Below are 24,631 nucleotides of genomic sequence, written 5' to 3' on the forward strand. Positions count from 1 at the left end.
GGAAGCACCCGCATAGCACAGGGAGATCAGCTTGGTGCTTTGTGACCACTTAGAGGGGTGGGATAGGGAGGGTGGGAGGGAGATGCAAGAGGGAGGGGATATGGGGATATATGTATATGTATAGCTGATTCGCTTTGTTATACCACAGCAACTAACACAACAATGTAAAGCAATTATACTCCAATAAAGATGTTAAAAGAAAAACAAAACTGGTGGATTCTATAAGAGCTGTGAGAGCATTTGAAGGAGAAGGTGTTACCTCTACCTGAGAATGAGGCAACTTCCTTGATATTTGATCTGAGTCACCCAGGCTAAGAGAGTCCCCAAAGGAAGATCCAAGGGGACCACTGGGAGGAGCTCCTTTTTAACAGATTTGTGCAGAGGTGCATATGGAAGCCACCTTCAGGAATCTGTGGGTGTCTTAAAAAGCAAGGACAAGGCTTTTCATCTTTTTAAAACTTTTTTATTGAAGTATAGTTGATTTACAGTGTTGTACTATTTACAATAGCCAAGGCATGGAAGCAACCTAAGTGTCCATCAGCAGATGAATGGATAAAGAAGATGTGGTATATATATACAATGGAATATCACTCAGCCATAAAAAGAATGAAATAATGCCATTTGCAGCAACATGGATGGACCTAAAGATGATCATACTAAGTGAAGTGAGCCAGACAGAGAAAGACAAATATCATCTTTATCCTAAGATACCTAAGTAAGAACATGTCACTATTGCAGTTACCTAGCTTTATTAGTCATCAGAAAATTGTCAATACAAGACCACAGAGACTTACTATTAAGAATAATAGTAAAGATGTATATTTATGAAATACATTCTTACTCTTCTTACCAGGCCTTGTTTTAAGTGCTTTATTGAATCATTTCACTTACTTCTCACAAACCATTGTGAACTAGGTGCTGTTATTATGTCCATTTTACGAATTAAGGAGCTGAGGCTTAGAGAAGTTAAATGATTTATGCAAGACCGTATGGTTAGCAAGTGGCAGAGCCAGAATTAGAACCCAGATCCCTCTGTTTGAAGTTCCTGTTATTTTTTCACTTCCATATGTCTACATAATAGTCTAATATTGCTATTCCTTGATGTGATACATTTAGACATACCCACTGATAACCCACTATACTAAATGAGGATTTACCTTTCTTAGTTGACTGCTAACTCCCATCCCATTTTACCAGTAGATTTCTATCACTGTTTGTAGTTGAATTATAACAAAAATCATAGTACGTATCATGAGATAGGAAAACATTATTCACTCACATAATTTGCCATCTTTCTTCCTTAGGGTTTTTGGGAAAATGTCCACCATATTATTTATTCTATTGAGACTACTTTTGTCCTGGTGGCCTCCATTCCAGAGTCCTCTATTTTCTTCATCCAATTTGACTGCCCTGGAGCCCCAACCCAGCTGTAATCCTGGGACTTTTCTTTGTCATTCTCCTGAGTAGGATAGCTTGCTGCCTGGGTCCCAGTTTTATATTCTTGTTTTACTGGAACATAACTTCCTGCAGCTGCTTAGGAAGAGCTGAATGGGCATTTCTGAGTCCTTGATATCTTCAAGAATGTGTATTTAACCCTCACACAATTTTAACTGTTTACATGGGTATAGAATTCTAGGTTGAAAATGATTTCCCCTATGCCTTGAAGGCATTGCTCCATTGTAGTATAGCATTTAGCATTGTGCTTTAGACGTTTCAGACCATTCTGGTTCTTAAAGCTTTGTATGTATGCTGTTTTATTTTTTATGGCAGTTTTGGGGATTATCTCTTTACCCCTGGTTATTTCTTTGGTAGTTTTCCCCCCTTCCTATTTTTTTTTTATTGTTGTTGTTTTTGTTCTTTCTTTATGGAACTCCTAGTTTGGTATAACTTTTTGAATTGAGTCTGTGAACCTACTACACTTTTTTTCTCATATTTTCAGCAGTTTGTAATTTTTATTTTATTCTTTATATATTTTGACTTAATTCCTATTCTTTTATTATAATCTTTTATTTCAGCAATCGTAGTTTTAATTTGGAAGAGATTTCCTATTTGCTGATTGTTCTTTTTTGTAGCATCCTATTCTTAGTTAAGGATGTAATAGCTTCCTGTATTTGTGAAGATACCAATTAGTTTCTTAACGGTTTTTTTGGTTTGTTTCTCACATTACCTATTTCATTAGTTAGTTTTCAGCCCATTTTGTTCTTCTCTTTTATGTTGATTGTTCCCCTTTATCATCTGATGATTCTTGGAAGAACATTCATGTTTAGAAACAAGACCATCAAAAGCAGATACCAAGCTCTGTGTGTATAAGTAGGCTTGTTGATTAGAGGCTATGTTGATTACTGACTAGTGGGTTTCACTTTAGGTTAGTAGTCACTGGGGACTCCTAGATGTCAGCTCTCAGAGGTCTTTTCTCAACAGAACTCTTTTCTCTGCTAGGGGTGAAGATGCAAGAGTTCTGTGAGGGGAAAAGTAATAGCCCAGCTGCCATATTGACAGACTTTTAATTAATTCCTTTTTCAATCCCATACCACCCACATGGGGAAATTAGTTGGTATATCTTTAGTCTCAAGTCTTTTCTCTTTGGTTTATTCAGAAGTTAAACCAGTATTTGAATTGGGGTTTCGATGCCTAGCTGCTGGTATTCTACATGGAAGTATGGGGAAGGCATGTGGTTGACATTTCCCATTCTGACCTTCAACTAGTCCTCCTGATTTCAACCACTCCCAATATTTGAGTCTTGGGACTCTTTTGGATTCTGTGGGAATTATTGAGCTCTCTGATTGTGCATATCTCCCTCTACATACCCTATAGACCATGCTATGTACATCCTAGTAAATCCACTACTCTGCATTACTTTCAGATTTCTAAAAATGTGTTGAAATCCCTTGAATGCTGGTGCACATTTCCTCATTCTTTTAATTCCTGAGATTCTACTTGAAATATTTTGCTTCTTTGAAATCATTTTTTCAGAATTTTGGTAAAGAAAGTAAATAAATATATTCCCTCAGTCTGCCGTCTTTAACTGGAAGGTGCCCATGGTCTTTGACCTTTTGCTAATTGTTTATTTCTGACTCAATCTTAGTCATTATATAATTTAATTCATGACAGTTTCTTTTAAAATTAAGGTTATTTTATCTTCATTTTAAATGTGGAAACTGAAGTACAGCAGGATTTAAGTCACTTACCCAAAGGGGTACCAGAGCTAGGATTTAAACTCAGGTCTGATTGATTCTGGATCTCACTGGTGCTTTCTATCCCAGCTTTCTCCTTCTAAAAGAAAAACCATGGGCAAAGCCTCTGTCTCCTCTCTCAAAACCATTGTCAGAACCTTCTGGAAGGGGTTGCTTCCTTGTTTCAGGAGGGGTTTTGTTAATGAGACATGTTTGCTTTCTCCCTTCTTGTGCTTCTTCATTTTCTTCAGTGTTGATTTTGTTTGTCCCTGTTTTGTGGTCCTTCACCTTCTTTGATGTCTCTTGTGTGCCATCTCTGAAGCACCCTTAGATTTGTGGGCAGCAGCCCTGCCTTTCCAAGGCCTTGTTTCACCTCTGTCTGCTTCACTGACTAGTGAGGTATTGATTTCTTGGGAGAACTTGCTGGGATTGGCGGGTGGGAATCAATAGCCCATTAGACATAAGTGGAAAGCAGCAGCAGCCTTTCCTCAGCACTCTGCTCACTGACCTAACATGCTGGGGTGCTGGTCAAAGATGAGGTTAGCCTGACGTGTCCAGGGGTATTCTGAAGTGATTCAGTTGCTCTAGGAACAATGTAGCAAAGCCACTGACAGAAAAATCAAGAGCTTTAAATCCATGTCCTTGAACTAAATGAAGTGGAATCATTTTTGAGAATAAATTCACCTGTCACAGGTTGCTTCAGGGGAAGGAAGTTCTGTTGAGAACTTTTCTAATTCTTGGGTCACTTTGAATTTTCTAGTGTAGGCACAATCTTTGTGAACCGTAAGGCAAGTCATTTAGCTTTCATGTTCTTCAGGGTTTCCAAAATGAAAGAGAGGGTGGGTGTCAGCAGTGGATGCCTAGCATTACCTATACAGTGTGTTTCTGAAACATTGTGTGTAAATCCCATTTTTAAATGCAACCTCAAGGGGCTCATTATGGCAGCTTTCCCTGGGTGAGTCCCTTTGAAGAGGAAGAGTTCCTTTGGAAAGAGAATTATCACTGTCTGTTTTATCTGGTTATAAGTGTAGTTCTTATGTTTCAGATTTTTGTAAAGAAGGACATACACAAGCAGTAAATTCAAATTAGCAAAATCTGAAGAGGTCTTGTGTTACCACTGTCATAGAAACCCATACTCAGTTCCTCAATTATCATGTCATTATGTCTTCTACATTGCATGGAAACACAGGAAAATTAGATTTGGAGAGTACTTCCAAATCATCTTGTCTAACTCCGTATTTTATTGTTTCATTTATTCATTCTTTAAAGAATCATTGAGTAACTCTCCTCCATGTGACAGACACTGTGTTAGGCAGAAGGGCTCTACCTGGACAAAAAAGATAAAATCCCTGCCTTCTTGGAGCCTGCGTTGTAGTGGTGGAGACAAGTAATAGAAAGATAAGTAAGTGTGTTGTATAGTTTGTCTGGTGGAGCTAAGTGCTAGGGAGATCATTAATGCAGGGAAGGAGTCTACAGCTTAAGTGGCATACATGCATGGGATCGTAGGGAGGAATTCACGGAGAGAAGAGCAATTTTAGACAGGTGACCAGGGAAGGTTTCACTCAGGTATTTTTAAAATTAAAGATTAGAAAGAGGGACAGTATTGAGTCATATAGATTCCTGGGAGGGGAATGGTCCAGGAAGAGGGTATAGCACAGGTAGAGGCACTGTGGCTGTGCTTTACTAGGATGACAGAGATGAGGCAAGAGGTGATGGGGTCCTGTTCAGTCTTTAGAACATTGTAACAACTTTGGGTTTTGCTCTGAATGAGAAGGGAAGACGTTGGGTGTGATCAGAGATATGATTTGATTTAAACAGTCATTCTGGTGGCTATATTGAGCTTGGATTATAGTGGGAAAGGTTGGAAGCAGGAGATTAGCTAGGACTCTATTGCATATCTAGAGAAGAAAAATCGTGGGAAGTAGTCAAACTCTACATGTATTTTTGAACATACAGCAGACAGGATTAACTGACGATTTGGATGAAGGTTACGAGAGAAAGAAAAGATTTGGGGATGGCTCCACAGTTTTTGTCCTGAGCAACTGGAAAAGTTGAGTTGCCACTTTCTGAGCTAGGGGTCCTGAGATGTGGATGGGTCCATGGGGAGAGAGATCAAGACTCAGTTTTGTGTATGTTAACATCTGGAAGACATCTAAAAGCAGATGTCAAGTAGGTAGTTGTATATGATTCTGGAGTTTAATAGAAAAGTCCAGGCTGCAGGTAAGAGGACCAAGGACTGATCTCTGGGCACTCCCAACATTTAGACAAGAAAATAAGGCCACAGAGAGAGGAAGGTGTAGAGGGAATACATACTTCGAAAAAGAGAGTGGACTCTTCTCAGTGTAGTACAATCCTAATAAGATTACATTTAATTAGCCTGAGTTTTCATCTTCTTTTCCTGTGCTACTCTTCTGAGTTAGTACAGTGGGAAGATGTTGGACAAGGAAAAAAAACAAAAAAAAACCAAAAAACAGATTGCACAGCATTGGTGCTCTCTCTATACATATATCATCAAAAATTAGATTTATTCACTGTGTTTCTGCTAGTTAGTGGGTCTGAAAATCAAAGTAGGCAAGTAAGATGACTAAGTGATTGTCTCCCTCTATGCTGTGAACAGTGCACTTCCTTTTAGGTATCTAAGATATGATTGGAGCATGGCTTTCACTAGGTTTTAGACTGGTTGGAGTTATTCAAATCTAACTAAATCTAAATTTAAGTTTCAGGTCTATGAAAGGACCAGAATATTTAGAAACCTTGTAAATTAAATTCATCATGTAGAGTGAAAGTCTGCTGTTGTTATTTGCCAAGAATGTTCAAAATGATAATATTTAACATTTGTAGAGTACTTTCAAATTTAGAATGTTTCCAGCATCTACTTATTTGGCTTTCGCAAATGCCCAGCACAGAATGATTTTCACTCTTTTGTAAGCCTTCTCTTTGTTAAGAGCTCCTGCCTGTTGTTCATGTGAAATGGCTTTAAGAACATTTACCGTCTGGTTCTCCTACCTGGATATTCTGTAATCTGTCCATATGCATTTTTTTAATGTAGTGTCCAGATCTGTTGACAACATACCAGACGTAGAAGCATGGTATAATAAGGCTTTAACTTACTTTGCCTAAGTCACATTTCTATTTTAGATAGTATTGTACTGTACTAATTTCTTTGAACAGCTGGATCAAACTGTTGACACATGATGCACTCATGGACATCTAAAAGTCCCCCCTTTTTTTGCAAATAATAGACTGTCAGATAAGGTCTTAAGCATTTAAGCTATTGGTAATTTGAACCCAAGTGTAGGATTTTATATGAATGTCTATTAAATTTTATTCTGAGGCTTCAATCTATGATTCCAGTTTCACTTTTAATCTATTATTTTGCTTATCAAAGTAAAGGAAGGGTTATGTCCATCTAAATTTGAAAGAGACTCTAAGAACAATGACAGCTGGCTGTTGGCTGGGGGTTGCTTTTAGGTTCTAGAGGCTGACCTCAGTTCCTAGCCACGTGGCCTTTTCACAACATGGCCTTTACAGTTGGCTACGGTGGAGTCTTATATAAGGTAAAGTAATCAAGGGAGTGACAATTCCATCATGTTTACAGGTCCCATCTACACTCAGTGGTCATGTACCCCAGGAGGTAGAAATCTCGGGGACAGCTTAGACTTCTGCCTGCTGTAATGGTTTCTAGGCAGTAATAAGTTTTCTGGAAAGACTGAGAGCAAAAGGCATGTAACAACTGTGTCTGCCCTCCCCCTCTTTTTTGAAGTTCAGAAAATAAGTTTTACTAGAAGCCCCACCCAGTTGACTTCCGCTTATATTTCATTAGCCGCAACTACCCTTAGCACAAGGAAGCAAGGAAAATAAAATTTTGGTTACCTACAGACAATCAGGATTCCGTTAGAAAGGAAGAGGAAATGTTGCACATTATGTAAATAGAATAGCCAGGGCAGGAATGGAAATGCCAAATGGAGAAAACAAATCTTGTCTAGTGTAGGAGAAATGGAAGTTAATGGAAAAAATCACATAAAAGCTCCCACACAGGATTAATCACTGTTAACATTATCATATTTCTTAACTACATCATATTATATGCAACTTTTAAATTTATCATGAGAACTTTTTCATGGTAAACTCTTTGTAAATATAATATGATAACTGAATAATGTTCCATCTTAAGGATACACCATAATAACTCTTATAATTAATCCCCGGTAATTAACCCTACCTTTAAACTTTCACTATTATAAATAATGTCATGATGCATACTTTTTACATAAAATAGTTTTTACATTTAAGATTATTTTATTAGGCTTTATTCTTAGTAGAATTACTGGGTCAAAGGGAATGGACATTTTTATGGTTCTTATTACATAACTTCATATCTTCTTTCCAAAACGATGAGCTAACTTATACTTGCCAACAATGAATAGAAGTGTTTGCATGAAAACACTCTAAAATCCCAATTTCATCATCGTGTCGGTCTGTTTCTTATCTTTATATCAAAGAAAAATTTGCTAAGTATGCCTTTTTTGACTTCCTCCAAACTTCTGATAAAAAAATGGGGTTAATTCTTCATGAGGTCAGAGGTTTGAGCTATGTGCCACTACCTTAGAAACTATTCTTGTTTAATGTAATTAAATAATTAGTAGTCCTCAGGCACCATTTGAGACAATTAAATTTACCCATTTTACTTTGGAGCCAACCTTGTCCACAGGACATTATGGGGGCATTATACTAAACCTAAGATGCAAAAGGCAGTGTTCTGATCATTCAATCTGAAATCTTTCTTACAGGAGAAAACGAAGTTAGTTTGCTGTGTTAGCTCTGCCTTCTCTGGGTCATCTGTTTGCCTCACACCACATCCTTCAAGCATTAGTCTTTCCCTTTGTGTTAATACTTTGCTCTGAATAAACCCCAATACCGTCTTCTTCTGCCTTTAGCACCTTCTGCAGGCATGTCCTTAGGCTTGGTTTGAGCTTCCTGACCCAAATTGGGTGAGTTCAGACCACCCTTGAATCTGTTCTGAGTTCACTTCCCTTCTCCTTCTAGCTTTTAGACATGTTATTTTTAAACCTGATCTTACCTGAGATACTCCTGTAGTCAAACTGTTTTCTTAAGATCTCTTTCCTGTTTCTTATTCATTGGGTTACTCATGATTGTATAGTTAGAATTTCTGTTTTTGAGCTTCCTGTCCTTGTTTTTTTCTAGATTCAATCTTATGGATAGTTTTTCATCTGTGAGGAAAACCTACATAATTTTCCATTCATTCTTATATATTTCTATTTTACAGTTCATGAAATATTTATAGATGTTCTCTTTCCTTCCTGTTGTATGGGTAAAATAAAGATATTAGGACTTCCTACACTATTCATGGTTCAAAATTAATCACTCTCATTTTCTTTGTTCTGCACCTTTGAATGTGAATATTAAAAAATACATACTCCTTATGAAGAACTTAGAAAATAACCAGAATTATAAAATAGAAGATTAAAATGATCTGTAATCAAACCACCAATTGATTTCACTTTTTAGCATTTTGTCTGTTTCCTTTCTAATCAGAAATGTGTATATATTAAAAAGAATTCCATCCTATCCCTTTTAAGCCATATTTATCCTTAAAGTGTCAACCCATAGAATTGGCTTATTAGCTACAGACCTATAGCTACATATACATAATGCCAGCGGGAGGAGGAAGAAAAAAAAGTAAAAGGTACCCCGGTCAGCAAAAAGAGCTAAATTGTCTTCAGAATAATATTTTATGATGCAAGAAAGCATGTAATACATCTTAAGTAGTTTTCAGGAACAAAGTCAATATTTTTAAAGTTTACATTTGAACCAGAAACATCCTTTATCTGGAAAAGTTATTGTCCTTTTGAATCTACTTAATTCAGTAGAATTCTATTAAAAAAATAGAAAATCAGAACTGAGGTTAAGTTTTAGCTCCGAGAAGCTTCTTTTGTTCCCTTTTTTTTTCCAGAAAAAATTATTAAGCAACTTACTTTATGCCTTTCTGAAGAGGTACTTCTTGTCAGGTCATTCATGGTTCAACTTTGCATTTCTCTTTTTGTATGTCCAATGTAAGAGCCTCAGTTGTCCACTTATTCTGCATATGTTGAAGTTATCAGATGCCACTAGATATATATGTTTGATAATGCACAACTATGTGGAAAAATATTTTTCTATTCCTTTTATAAATCATTGCTTGTATCTGTCTAAAATGTTAATGCATATATCTGCATTGTTGTAGATGATTGCAAATGTCCATAAAACGATAATAGTAAATATCACTGAGGGTTTCCTGATTTTTGCAATGATTCTTCCCTGGCCAGTTTTCTGCTCTTACTCCCACCATTCCCCTTCAGCTCTCCCTAAAGTTTGTCTGAATGTAAGTTTCCATCTCCTACGTATTCTGTCTCTGAAATCACAGAAATTGTGAAATTTCTGAAATTGTGAAATCTTACTATCACAGCATAGTGTCTACATGACCTAAATGGGGTCCCTTCTAGTACCGCTTCTCTCCTGGACTCAGAGTTGCTTTAGTCTCAAGCATGAACACGTGACTGAAGCCAAACTCATTAGCGTTCTCCCCCAGGATTCCTCTAACTGAGTTTGAGGGTAGGAGGCCTTTTCTCTTGGGTGGCAAAGCTGTGAGGATGTAAGCCCAGAGGCTGCTGGCAGCTATCTCCCTTTTTATATGCAAAACCTGCTGGGCAGATAGAGACAATGAAGCTGACCTGATGGTGTTTCAGAGTCTAATTTCATTTCCTAAGGTTCTTGGTGTGGCCTTAATTTTTTAGCAATTCTGTTACTCCTGGGAGCTACCCTTCAGAGGACCTAGGCAATTCAATGAGTTTCTGATTTTTGCAACCAAAAACTTACGGCTAATCACGTAGATGGAGCATACTCGTTCTAGTAAATGACTGGTTAAATAAATGCCTCATGCTTAAACTTTCAATGTGAGAAATCTTTCTCATTAAAAGAGCATTATTCTTAGGACTCTCACGAGTCAAGAGCTGGAGATAGTCTCAAGAGTCACCTTCAGTCCTGTTTGGAAAAAGGCAGATTATAAATTCTCTCCTGCTCCTGATGAAACTGAGAGAGAAGACTTGATCTGTTTATAATGACTGAGCTAATTTGTGGCAACATCAAGGCTAGGACTCAGGTCCCTTAATTCTCTGTCTAAAGCTGTCCTGAGTTTAAGGGAACTTCCCTATAATAGATTTCCCTATAATAGAGCAGCTTACAATGTGTTTTTTGTGATTTTTAATCGGTATTAGTCCATTTTTCTTTCCCTTTTACCAGCCAGTTCATTCATAAGTTACTTGTTGAGCACGTACATGCCAACAGGCCCTATATCAACTGCTGGTAATATTCCAAGTGCATAAAAGTGCCACTTCTGATTTCAAGAATTTTACTGTCTGGTGAGAAGGTAAATTTCTAGAAATCATTGCAATCATGCATGATTAAAGTTACTATAGGAAACCGCTATGGAAGCACCTAAGAGAGCTACCCAACCCTACCCAGCTCAGGTTGGGGTGGAGCATTGGTCAGAGAAGACTCACCAGAGGGGATAATCTCAGGACCTTGTCATTACCAACCAGGCTCTTTGGTTACAACTTGGTTATGAGCATGATCTCACTCTGCTCTGTTAAAGTCATGTTAAAAAACAAAACAAAACAAAACAAAAAAACACACGTACTTCATTTCAGGCGAGGCTCAGAAAAATGGAAAAAGGCAAAAATGGAGGTAGCAGTACCTAGGTAAGGAGTAAAGAAATCCACAAGTATGATACTAAATCAGTTAATAAGTGTCTCTCTCCACCCACCCCCACAACTGCCATCCACACCACTCCCATTTATCCTACCACCACTCCTGACCAAAAGTTGCCGAACTGTGCGAAGAGGAGCACCAGCCCTGTGAGACAGAGCGTGAGATCAGTGTTCTGTGATCAGATAAGTTTATGAAACACTGCACACTCATTCTCTGCTTGGAGATGGGAGGGGGAAAGGGGAACAGCTCGCTTCTTGCCAAGCCTCCCCACCCAACCTGAACCTGCCTTTTCTTGACTCATGTGTTACTGTTGCAGGTCTTTCTCTTCTGCTCCCAGTTCTGCCCTGTTGCTTTGGTTTCCCTCATGTCCATCCCCCATGATGCTAAAGTTCCTCTCCATCTAATGCAAGAAGTTCCATCACGTACCACATTCTGTGACTGTCTAGGATTCTGAGTTAAAGAAACATTTTGATAAAGAAACATCTTGAATTATTTTTAATTCAAGAAACATTCTGAATTATTTTTAATTGTGATAAAGAAACATTTTGAATTATTTTTAACTTAACATTCCTAAAATTATTTAACCATAGATGCTTTTCTTTTTTTCCTGTACTATCTTATGAAACTTCGGAACCTGCTTTGAGATATCTTACTTTAACAAAGAAGGATGTTTGTCCCTCCAAACATTCCCATATAAAACTTTAATAATATGCAATGTTGTTTTATTTCCTAAGTGTTGTATTTTCTTTTCAGGGCCTATTGTATGCCTACACTATTGCTGAGTTCTTTTAAATATCTCATCTCGTTTTATACACATTCACAACAACCTTGTGAAGTTGGCATTATTTTTATCACAGATTATAGGTAAAGAAACTGAGGCTCAGAGAGAGGTTATGGTGACTTCCCTGAGGTTACCCAGCTAAGACTGGCAGAGCTAGGATAGTTCTGAGTCTTTCTAGTGCACCTTTCCTCTTCAATAAAGAAATAATATACAAACAGTAAAATTTCAAATTGACTAAAAGATTCTAAAACTGGGGAATGTACCTGAATTTCATCCAAAAATTCAAAGCAGGATTCAAATGAAATCCCTGTGAATCAGGTAGATGTCAGCAGCTGAATACCTCCAAGTGAGATGTGTTTGCTCTGGATGGGCAGAAGACCTGAGATAGAGATGGAGTAAGAATAACCCAAGCAACGCACATTGAGGGGATGGCCTGAGGCTTAGTTTGGCTGGAACCTAGCCAAGTAAGGACAGCCAATGGAGATGAGAGAGGAGAGTTAAGTTGTGGCCGTGCTGGTTGGCCCTCAGTGTAGTGGTCTGCATTGATTCTGAGTAGGCAAGGTGAGGCAGCAAAGTTTTTTGAGCTGGGAGTGGGGATGAGGTATGGCCATCACTACACTTTAATGAGAGTAGTCAGGAGACAGTTTGGCAGGAATATGGAGGACAATTGCCATGGGAAGAAAATGGAGGCATGTGATCAGAGAAGAGATTACACAGGGCCTGACTCAGGGTGAAATGTCAGAGTGATTGTGAGAAAGGAGGATATCACCATCATCATCATGAAGCAGAGGTGGAAAAGGCCTGGGCTAATAAGATAATCACAGCATGGCTGACTCCACAGTGTATGAAAACGCAGAGTGTAAAGACTTTGATGAATAGTGCCTGGTCCAGGGAAAGTGCTCAATGATTATTTGCTGAATAATGAATTATTTCATTTAGTTACATGATATTTCGATATTACACGATAGGAACTTCAGATTGATGTATCTCCTCTTTTTTTTCCTATTACAAGTTTGTAGAATGAAGAAAAGGATAGTGTTATTCCACATCAGGAAGAAGAAAATTATTTAGCACATGCTAACTACTGCTTCAGGGAGGTTGCCCGGGCTAAGAATGACTTGATATCTGACTGAGGAATTTAGGAGTTAGACAACAGGGGTTAGAAGGGAGGAGTAGATATAGATTCTGTGTCTACTAGGGTTGGGGCCAGAGTTCTGGTAGCTAGCTAGCATCATGGCATTCTAAATACAAAAAGGTGACTAAAAGATAAATTTGTTTAGTTTTATCAACACATTCACTTTTACTCATAGTTCTTTTTCTATATGTTTTCACCCAAGATAACATTATTCTAACAACGGTGGCAGAATGTTGCCTACCATATCAGTAAACAAAGGATGTTGCAGCCATCAAACCATCACATTACAGCTGCCCGGACAGTGAGCCCTGAGGGACTTCAGGATAGAAAAAGGACACCCCCCATCTAGCAGTCAGACACTGCAGCCGCCCCTGAGTGTCCACCCTGAGGAGACTCAGGATGAGAAAGCACAGGATACTGGCCCCAGATAGCTGAGATGCATATCAAAGGAATGATTTCAGTGAGCCCAGACCCTTGCATCTTCCCATACATAGAAAAACACTAAATTCCTTAACTTGAGATATCTGGTTTTCTTTAACTAACAGTAATCTTTTGATGTTCTGACTACTTGATCTTTGTTGCAAAAATTCCTATGTATCCAAGCTCCTCCTTTACCTCTTCAGAACGGTCCCTCGGAGCTATCCAAGAGGCTGTGTCCCAAGCTTAAGTTTTGTCCACAAATACAACATAATTCTCAACTTTTCGGTCAACAGTACTATCTGGAAAAGCAATGATTTCAAACTCTCTACTAAAAAGTTAGTTGAGGGCTGGGCAAAAGGATCATATATAAAGAAAAAAACTAACGAAGTCGTTAAGCTAGAATTGACCTTTCATTCAATTTCATAAAGTTCTTAAGAGGAAAAGATGATATTAAAATAATTGTGTATAATATAGAGTCATAAAAATACATAATGTTACTCAGCTTCTACTTATGCCCCAAATAAGATATTTCTAATCTTGGTAATTCTGTCAAGTGGGTGTTATTCTCTCTAAATTGTAGGTGAGGCCCAGAAAAATTAAGCATTTGTCTAAGTTCATCTAGTTATTAAAAAGCACAGGTCACCTGAAATCATTTTTGAAGCAACAAGATATGAAGAATTATTTTTAAAAGAGTGAAATCAGTACTCCAACGTAGGTCCACTCAATTGCAAAGCCTTTAGCAGTTCAGCTCAATTTTTATAAACTGGTTCAGTCAGTCTTCCTTCGTTTTACCTAAAAAGAATGGTGTCAAATCATAGCTGGAAAACAAGATAAGAACAAGCAGTTTGACTTGTGAAGTAAATTCTGTTGTGAATATGTTTTCCTTTTCACTCCCTACAGAAATCACCCACATCTGAAATTATTTTTAGGTTGAAACCTGAACCTGTTACTCTTCTGAGGGCCTCATTGATTGGTTCATCCATCCATCCATCCATTCATTCATTCATTTGTTCATTTGTTCATTCATTTACCCAGTATATTCCAGGTGCCTACTGCCTGCAGGCACTGTGCTAGACACTAGGCCACAGCAATAGGGCCCCCCGGAGCCCCCTGTGCTGTGAAGATACAGACAAACAAGCTGTTACATATTGACCAGTGATAGATTCCCGAATAGAGTGGTGCTTGTCGCAGTCTGAGGGAGTTAGAGGCAACTTCTCATGAGAGGTGATCACTGAAGAATGACTTAAAAGGAGAAGGTGAAGAGAAGCAGACACAAGAAGGGAGCATGTATTCATCTGAGGATGTATATGTAATGTCTAAGTGCTTCATCTGTGTGTAACATTTACTTCTAACACGTACCCTGTGAAGTGTAGTTGTCATTAACCTCATTTTACAGATTAAGCAGGGAAGTCTCAGGATTTGGACTTGCCCTTGGTCCTGCAGTAAGTGGCAACCAAGTTTCAAAGCTTGACTCCAAAGCTTGTTCTCTTTCTATTACTTCCTGGGACAGCAATGTTCTAGTCTCAGTTCTTGGATTTGGCACATAGAGGTGTCAGAATGAAAGCATTTAATCACAATAGAAATGTGATTAAAAGCGTACTTTCTTCTCATAGTTAGCATTCCATAAATATGACTTTGGATTGAGTAAGTCCAGCCAATACGTGGCTAAGTAGGTTATCCTATATGTGTTTCAGTTTCCTAATCTGTAAAATAGGTTAATAGTATGCCCACCTCCCATGGTGTACTAAGGTTAATGAGATTATTTATATATGAAGCGTACATGCATAGGACCTGAGTGAGGGTTCCATAGTAAGTGTACAATAAATGTCAGCAATTATTACTATTAATATGTTGTGTCTAGTGGGCCATTTATCTTCTCAAACTGATGAATGAGAAAGTATTTTGACTGAAGGCTTTTGTCTTTATTAATAGGGTTTATTAAATTGGGCTAAATGATAGTTTTTATGCTTATGTTTATTCTTTACTCTCTTTTTGAGATGAGACTTCAGTCTTCATTCCTTCAGCAAACATTTATAGAGAGGAGTATGACACAGTAGGATAAGACCAGGGGCTCTGGGCTTGAGTCTTGCTTTGTCATTTAATAGCTCTGGAACTCTCTGGGGCTAGAGAATCAGGTGCCAAAAGTTTGACTTGCTGGCTGTGTAGCCCTGGGAAAAAATTTTAACCTCTCTATACCTCAGTTTCTTCACCTGAGTTTTCATGAGGATTGACTTAGTTAATACAGTTAAAGTACTTAAAAGGTACCTGGCCTATAAAAAGTTATCAACAGGTATCAGCTAATTTTGGTAACGTTGTTTAGAGTTCTCCTATTACACTAGGCTCTGTACTGGGAACCAGGAACACAAACATAATGACAACAGGCAGTTATGAGTCAATGGTAAGTGCCAGGCAGGTAGAAAGTGCCAGGGAGCACTGAAGATACATTTCAGAGTGCTGAGAGATGGCTACTCAGAAGAGATAATGTTTCTAGAAACAAAGCGTTGTGCAAGCAGCAAGAACTAAGAGGTAGCCTATGTGATGCTAGGCAAGTCACTTTCCTTCTCTGTTGCCTTAATTTCCTGATGCATCAAAGATAGCAGGTTGAATTAGTGATGTCTAATTTCCCTCCCTCTTTAATATTGGGTGGTTCTCTCTAAGTTTGGAGATGCTCTACGGCTGAAGTGGGGTTCCAGATGCTGCTTGAGTGGTGAGAAGGAGATAAGGGAAGAGAGTTTTAAGGTAGGTGGCCCTGGGACTGTAGAGAAGAGGGGGAAAAGAGGGTGTGAGATGGACTTTGAAATCTAGTGTGTAAAGGACAGGGGCTGAGCTAGGGCGATGGTGGGGATGGGGGAGGCATTGTCAGATGGACACAGTCTTTGGAGTTGATTTTGTGAACTTTCCTCTTCCTTCTCCATATCTCCATGCTGACAATGGGACTCTATCCTGCGTTGAAATCAGAGACAATATGGCTCCATCTGTCCTTCCCAGTGCCCATTAGATAGACTGAAGTCTGCTAGGTTTCAGGTAATAGGACATGATTAGGACGTGGTTTGTCTGAATCACACTCTCCATGTCTGTCTTCCTTTCATGGAGAAGTGTGACAAAGTGCAAAACCATGGGCTCTGGATTTAGGTAGACCTTCGCTTGGGCACTTACCAACTGTTGGCCAGAGACTCTAAGACATCAGCAAGGAGAAGAGGAAGAGAAAATATAGAATCTTTGAGGATTGGATTGGGAGCCCGATTTTGCCCCTTACTGTCGCTGAGACCTTGAGTCTGTCATTAGCTTCTCTGAACCTTACTTTCCTGTTCTGTCAAATAAGGGCAGTACCTCCCACCTTGGCTTTATTTTGAAGATTAAATGAAGTGCCAACTTCTGAGAACAATGTCTGAGATATAGGACTCAGTTTGGAGGCGCCCCAGTAGAAGCTCATGATTGCCAATGGGAGGAAGCAGTTACCCAAAGGAAAGGAGGAGTGATATGGGGGATAAGGGAGGAAAAAAGTGCTATACAGACAAAAATAAAGGTGTCCACTGTGCTTTCCCCACATTAGACTTGAACTACAGTAAATGAGAGCTAGCAAAAGGTTTGGCAGTTATGTGCTTCATAAACAAGTGCTGAATCTTCTTAGAGAAAGTATTTTCAAAACACCTGTTCTGTGTGAGACTTCTTACACTGGTGTTATTATCTAGTGGGCCACCTTCTCTAATTAAAATTTCACAGGGCTGAGGAATTTAGTGCCCTAACCTCAGAGCTTCTGATACACTTGGTGTTATGTTGGAGGCCGACGTATTTGGAAAGATTACGGGAGGATGAATGCTCTGCCAGCTTCTAACTAGGCAGATGTGAAGGTTTTCTGCTAGGATGTTTTTGCTGTCTGGCACCGGGGATCAGAGATTAAATAATTTGCCACCAGACAGATGTTCTGAAGAGCTAATTAAAAAACTGACACGTACCCAAGACCTCAGATAGATTTATATGCCTTCTTCTCTGGGAAGATCAGAATCACCACAGCTTAAAATCACTGTATTAAATGTTATTTCTGGAGAGTTCACAATTGAAATAAAAAGGAGCATCTTTCAAGACATTCTTAATTATATGAGTGTGTCTCAAATCTGGATGCACATTTTAAAAAATTTTTATTGGAGTATAGTTGATTTAAAATGTTGTGTTAGTTTCTGCTGTACAGCATGGTGAATCAGTTATCCATATATATATACTCACTCTTTTTTAGACATTTTCCATATAGGTCATAGTATTGAGTAGAGTTCCCTGTGCTATACAGTAGGTCCTTAATAGTTATCTATGTTATGTATAGTAGTGTGTATATGTCAATCCCAATCTCCTAGTTTATCCCTCCCCACCCCTTTCCCCCCTGGTAACCATAAGATTGTTTTCTACATCTGTGACTCTATTCCTGTTTTGTAAATAAGTTCATTTGTACCATTTTTTTAGATTCCACATATAGGTGATATCGTATGATATTTGTCTTTGTCTGACTTGCTTCACTCAGTATGACAATCTCTAGGTCCATCCATGTTGCTGCAAATGGCATTATTTCATTCTTTTTATTGGATGCACATTTTAAAGAAGTGGAAGATCTTTAAAAAAATACTTATGCTGGGCCTCATCCCAGACCAATGTCTGGGAGGAGGGTCCTGGTAATAGATTTTTTTGAACTCTCCAAGTTACTTGAATACGCAGCCAGGACTGAGAACTACTAATTTAGAAATAAAACTATTTTAATATCTGTTTTAATCCTTGGAGGTATGGTCATGTAATGTATGGAAGCAGAATAGAAAGTGCAGTCAGGGCGCTCTTGGTTGGAATGACAGATTGACCAAGATCTTGTTCCGCTCTGGTTAAGTTACTCAACCTTGTTAAAGGTTAAAGTTTCCTTACCTTTAAAATGTGGTTATTAGTTCTTTAATAGATTTTTGTGAGGATTGGATGTGAACAATATCTCATAAGTAAAGCACCTGCTATATGCCCAGCTGGGAGTAGACACAGTAATACTCTGGTAGTTACTACCATTTGTTTTTACTAAAATGCTTTGTTAGGCATTTTAAGCTTATTTCTCAGGCATGCTTATTGATATAAATTAAAAGATTCTGAGCAGAGACATAAAGATGAACACACATCAACCTAAAGTAGTCAGCACAATAGACCATCTTGTCATATTGCAAATATGTAAATAAATCACAGTCAGATTCAGTCTAAGTGTACGTGTCTTGAAAGCCATAGGATGTATAATTTACCTTTACAGCAAAAGATGCTCCTGGAGGTGTTGTTACAGCTCTCTAGAATAAACATCAGTAAAAATTCCCAGGTAGTATTTTGCACTTATACCAGCAGCTCTGTTTCTTAACAGTCACCTAGAAAATGTGGGCTTGGCTGTGTCTGCTTGGCTGCCAAGTAGCACAATCAATTATATTGGAATCTAATTGCCCAAAAGGTCCAAACCTATAGTTTTATCAGGCAGGGTTTGATTATTCATGCTCACTTTGCACAGAAGGGGAGAGGGAAGTTAGTTCTGTATTGCTATTCCTTCTCCTAGTCTAAATCTTGACTATGACTTCTGTACAGAAAGACAGAAGGACCAGCAATGCAAAGTAGCCTTGCCTGAGGCCCTGACTGCAACTTCTTACCCTTTTAATGCTGGAAACACACACCCTGCCCATGCTGTGTTCCTTTATTTATTTGGGGGAAATATTTAGGGGGACTTGAGATAAGGGGCTCCAAGCATGTGCCCTAAACACTATACATCTTGCCTTTTTGTAGTGAGTATATGGTAAAGATCACGGCAAATATTAGTGTTTACTGTTCTCCCTGGACTCACACCTGCCCTACCACTTACCAGTGTGTGTCTTGGGGCCGGCCACTTACGCCTACTCAATCTCAAGTTTTTTCAGCTGCAAAGTGAAGGAATAGAATACACACGTTATCATGTTCTCCCGATAATTAAATGAGGAGAATATGTAGATAAAATTTATTGAATGTATGCCCTATCCCCTTCACTGTTCCAAGTGTCTCACATGTTCTAAGTATTAACATGTATTAACTTAAAATTGCCTATAAAGTAGATCTCTTGAATCCCTTTTTACAGAGGAGGAAACTAAGGTGTGGAGTGGAGTGGTTGAAACAGTTTGCCCAAGGTCACACAAGCAGAAAGTGGGAGCTGAGATTAGAGTTTGGCTTCAGACCTGTCCTCTAGACACTATGCATTGTACCCTTTTGTAGAAAGCATGTGATCAATATAAGTACTTGCTCCTCTTCCTGGCTTCCTCTTGAAGGTTCCAATCTGAAATAGGTATGCCATGGCAACCAGCACCACGGTACACATGATAGGTATTTCCTAAGTGCTCACTGAAAGATTAAGTAATTAAAAAGAGTGCTAAGGGTCCATATAGTTTTGTCTAGTATCGGATTGTGTTTATTGACACTTCAGTTGCAAAAAAGCCTCAGTGACTCTATCTGGCCAACTTAGCATTCAAGGCTCTACAGTAACCTGGCTCCAGATGCCCTTTCCAACCTTATACCTCTGCTGTTTACCTTGCTAGTATAAGCTCAGTCAAGGACAGAGCTTATTTTAACCTCTTTATCTTTGTATGCCTCATACTTAGTGGGACTCTAAATAATATTAATTGAATGACTGTGACTCAGTCATCAGGGACAGCTACCCTGTTCCTATATAAAATCTAAAAGCAGGTACAGCCATTCCTTGGTTCTGATGGTTTCCTTGGTCCAGAACCCCATCCTGCATAATCTCCTGCCTTAGTCCTAACACCAGCTAGCCTTTACTCAGTGGGTTAAAGGTCACAATTTCACCAGCATCATCTTATCTTTTACTAAAATGATCCTGCTAGGCTGCCACTAATTGGGCTTAGGTTTTAGTTGTTTTTCTCATAATGATGATGGATTTTCATTCATTTGTCCACACTGCACCCTCTTCGTTAGTAGATTTTGCCAATTTGTACATTAATGAAAGAAAACCCTATTTAACTATGATGTTAGTATTTGAGTGGAGGTATTAAATATACTACTGTCAGATCTAACTTGTATGTGAAGGAAGGCCCTTTTTGATGCTTAAAACTTGCTTTATGAAAGAGAAGGGGACTAAGATTTATTTTGCACCCACTGGGCCTAACCCTGTAGTAAGAACTTTTATTTGTTATTGCACTTGATTTTCAAAACAGTCTTGAAAAGGAATATAGCTTGGTAAGAGCCAGGCTTTGATGTCAGAAACACCTGGGTGTGAGTTCTGGCCCTCAAACCCATCTGCTGCATGCTTTTGTGGGGGAAGTCTCTTAATCCCTCTAAACTTAAGTTTTCTTACCTGTAAACAGATACGATGATGTCCTGTGTTTGGTATTTGGGGTGGGATGTTGTTGCTCGTTCCCCAACACAGAAGCAATAGCCAAAAGAGAATCTAAGTATTTGTTTATTAATGGCTAGGAAAGCACCTTCAAACCACCCAAACGCAGAGCTTCTTTAGTGAGATGTGCTGGCCCTAGAGGCCAAGGCCTGGGAGGCTAAGTGAAGCTACACTTCCCCACTTTCCTTGAATAAGAGGCAGTGGAGGACCATGGGCCAGGCTTCTAACTGATCACGTAAACAAGTGGCTGGACCCGAGAGCAAAGCATTGACCTGGGTCTGTCCCAAAGATCCAGACTCTGCCTACGTCAGATTACTTCCTGGGAGCAGGTAGTTTAAATGTGATCCCTGGGCCTGACACTAGGAAGAAGAAGAGTGACAGAAGGCATGGTGAGCATGGGCAGTGGGAAGAGGGCAGAAGTATGGCTACTGTCTATGGACGGGTTTCCATGGCATAAGGCAGATACTTCAGCTGAAGGGAGAAAGGTCACTCTCACCTCTATCCCAACAATAACGACAAAATAAATAATAACAAAAAACTAATCCTTGTCTTACAGGGCTTTAAATGGGATTAAATAAGATTATGTATATGAAGTGCCCAGCACTGTGAAAGCACCAATAACCCCTACATCCCATAAAGAAAAGCAATTTTTTATTAGATAAGTATTCTCATCGAGAATGTCATATAGATGAGGAAAGGGAAGCTCAGAGACGTGAATTCTGGTCTGGTATAAAAACCAGTAACAACAACATCACAAACAAACAAAAAAGCAACCAGAACTTCACCTTGTTTTAGATTTAGAAACCCTCAGAGGAATTTTTATTAAGGCTCTGTAAATGGGAGAGGTTTGTTGTTTCTGGAACTTGAAAAGTTACCTTAAGCTTTCATAACAAGTGAACTCAGGGTTGGGCTTGAATGATCAGAAATGTGCTAATGAATATTTACAACTAATTGCATTAGCCATAGATACCATTTGGAAAACATCACTACCTCTTACATTTTCCATGTAATATGATTTCATGCAATACATTTCCATGTAATATGATTTCACGCAATGATCTCAAAATATATCAGCAACACTGACATATATACAAAAATTAGGGATAAGTAGTTATACTTCAGATTGGACAACAAGGCCTTGGGGCAAAACAATTTGACAAAAATGTCCTTCTCTCTTTCCATTGAATATAAGGAGACACATCAGAGAAGTTCTACAAATTGTGATAAAGACAGTCAAATCTGACTTTACAAGAGATCAAGGTTTTTTCTTTAGTATATTAGTAGTAACTATTCTGTATTTCTCAGTTTTCTGACTAGCAGAGAAAAGGCAACTTAATCTATAGTTACTGAATAAACTATATGTATATATTTGACCCAGTAATCTCATTCTTTTCCTATAACTCTATTGAGATATAATTCACATGCCATACAATTCACCCCTTTAAGGTGTACAATCCAATGGTTTTTAGTATACCCAGAGTTGTGCAAGCATCACCACAACCAATTTTAGAACATTTTCATCACTCCAAAAAGAAACGCCACCCACCCTGCATCCACTAACAATCACTCCAATTCCCTACAGCCACTCTCCCCACCCGGCCCTAGCCAACCACCACCAATCTGTTTTCTGTCTCCTTGGATTTGCCTATTTTGGACATTTCATGTAAATGAATCGTACAATATGTGGTCCTTTGTGACTGCCTTCTTTCACTTAACGTGACGTTTTCAAGGTTCACCCATGTTCTGCTATTGCAAAATATTCCATGTTGTGTGTATTCCATTCCTGTTCATGAGCGTCCTCAGCTTTTCTTTTTCTTTCTCTTCTTTTTTCTTTTTTTATTGGTTATGAAAAGTTCTACAATAAACGTTCTTGTACATCTTTCCTGAGGCACAAATGCTTTTATTGCCATGGAATGGATTCCCAAGAATGAAACAATATATTTTAGATTCAAAGGTTTGCTCCATATTTTCTCCAAGTTAAAGCTTAGTTCATTCTTGAAACTAGATTCATATTTCTGATTTCATATTTTTCTTTGAAGAGCTATGTCCACCTGGATTGTCTAAGTAATGTCACCGTAATAAACAACCCCAAATCTCAGTGGCTTAAAGTCATAATTCTCATTCATCCTACATGAATCATCATAGGATACTTGGCTCTTTTTGAACCTCATTCATAGACTTAGGCCAAGAGAATTTCCATCTCTGTGCTTTCCATGTTTGCAGAAGCAGGGAGAAAAGAACATGGTGAATTGAGCATTGTCTCTTATTGCTTCTACATGAAAGTGAAAGTGAGACACATCATTTATCCTCCCATTTCATTGTCCCATGAAAGTCACGTGTCCATGCCTAACTTCAAAGAGGTCAGAGCAGGGCACTCCTACCATTTGACTGGAAGGCAGAGAGCCGGAAGTACTTGTGAAACCACTAATGACTGCTGCAAGAGGTGTCTTATTATTCCTATTTCATATCAAGGTCACAAAGGTAGTATATGGCAGAGTGCAATTATGAACCTAATTTAGACTGAAGACCTACTGTGTCTTCTACAATATTATGCTATAATGTAAGAGTATGTAAAAATAAGAAAATTGCCCTCTAATTTAAATTCAGTCTACTAAGTGAGCCCACCAAACACTATTCCTCCTAAGTAACAAAACAAATACATATTTTACTTTTGTGAAGGACTAAAGAGTAAAGTTCTTAGAGGTAATAAATGAGAGTGAAGGGAATAGAAAGAGGATGCATGGATAGGGTTTAGGAAGAGATATTTAAATACTGCCCTTTTGTCTCATATAAATCTCTGCCATAGCATCATTGTAGAATATTGAATAATAAGAGCTGTTTTTTCCCCTTAGGAAAATATCAACATTGATGAAGCTTCCAGATGCCTGGTGAAACATATACTTGCGAACGAGTGTGACCTGATGGAGTCCATTCAGCCTGACATCGTGAAGCCCCATCTCACATCTCCCAGGGTTGTCAGCTGCTCCAGCTGTTCTAAATCCTAGTAGGCTCCTGTGCTGGCATATGATGGAAGTGATCCAATCATCTCATGAATTGTGTCTCCGTTCCTACCATTTTGGGCAAATATCAGGATAGGGATACACCTGGGGCAAGCCAAAGATCTATGCCTGTATCTTTCCTCTAAGAGAAATAGCAAATGTTCTTTTTATGTTTTTCTCAGCATCAGCACAGTGTTTACAAGCTTTTAAAATATTTAGTCTGTTACAAAATTCTGTCTTGTAGCTGACCATAATTGTGCAGGGCCAGAGTCGGCCCGGTTATTTGCTTCTTTGAGTCAGCCAAGGCCTCAGGTCTGAAAGAGAAGGGGGAGAAGAACAGACTAGCTGTCAAGTTAAGTATTGGCTTTCACTTTGCCCCTGGTGTCTTTGTTCAGATTGCAGTACATCCTCTGCTGGTCTGACAGGCCTACTAAGTAGAAACAGTATTTTCTCCAGAGATGACCTCCATTCTCAACAGACCTAAAGTTGTCTCTGATTTAGCTCTTCAGAGTCATGTACACAGGCTTCCTGTGCTTTTGTTGCTTTTATTGTCCCTTGCCATGCCCTGAATGTTGGTTTAACTGAAAACTTTATGAAAAGACTGCCACTGGTATGTGCCTTTCTTTTAGCTTTCTGTGACTCAAGCTGTGGGACTCTTCTGTGCGTGTAATACATGTTATATATATTTTCACAAGTGAAAATAAAACATTAAAAGATGCTGTTTCCTTATTTCTGCAAGTGCTTTAAGTTTCTTAGTATTCTAAACTTTTTTTTTTGACTGTGTGTCCATAGTTCTCAAGACCCATTTCTAAAATTTAATTTCAAAAAAGAGATGCGAAATATGCACTTAAAGGAATGGTACTATTAAAACGGAGATGAATCCAAAGCATCTATATCTACAATTCACATTGGCATTTAGGTCAGGAAAGCAAGCAGTACTTATACACATTTTTGGTTAAGCAGAGGAATATATCCTCATAT

The 24,631-nt window shown here is 38.6% G+C and overlaps 1 protein-coding gene across 1 annotated transcript in view; it reads left to right on the plus strand.

Moving 5' to 3' along the window:
- RAB38 (RAB38, member RAS oncogene family) overlaps positions 1-24,363 on the plus strand; it is a 62,226-nt gene extending 37,863 nt beyond the window's left edge. The window contains exon 3 of the mRNA XM_061202746.1: positions 23,504-24,363. Coding sequence (XP_061058729.1) covers positions 23,504-23,656 — 153 coding nt within the window. The 3' untranslated portion in view covers positions 23,657-24,363. The remainder of the gene's footprint in view (positions 1-23,503) is intronic.
- Positions 24,364-24,631: the final 268 nt, after the last annotated feature.

Source organism: Eubalaena glacialis, chromosome 10, assembly GCF_028564815.1.
Source record: "Eubalaena glacialis isolate mEubGla1 chromosome 10, mEubGla1.1.hap2.+ XY, whole genome shotgun sequence".
NCBI lineage: Eukaryota > Metazoa > Chordata > Mammalia > Artiodactyla > Balaenidae > Eubalaena > Eubalaena glacialis.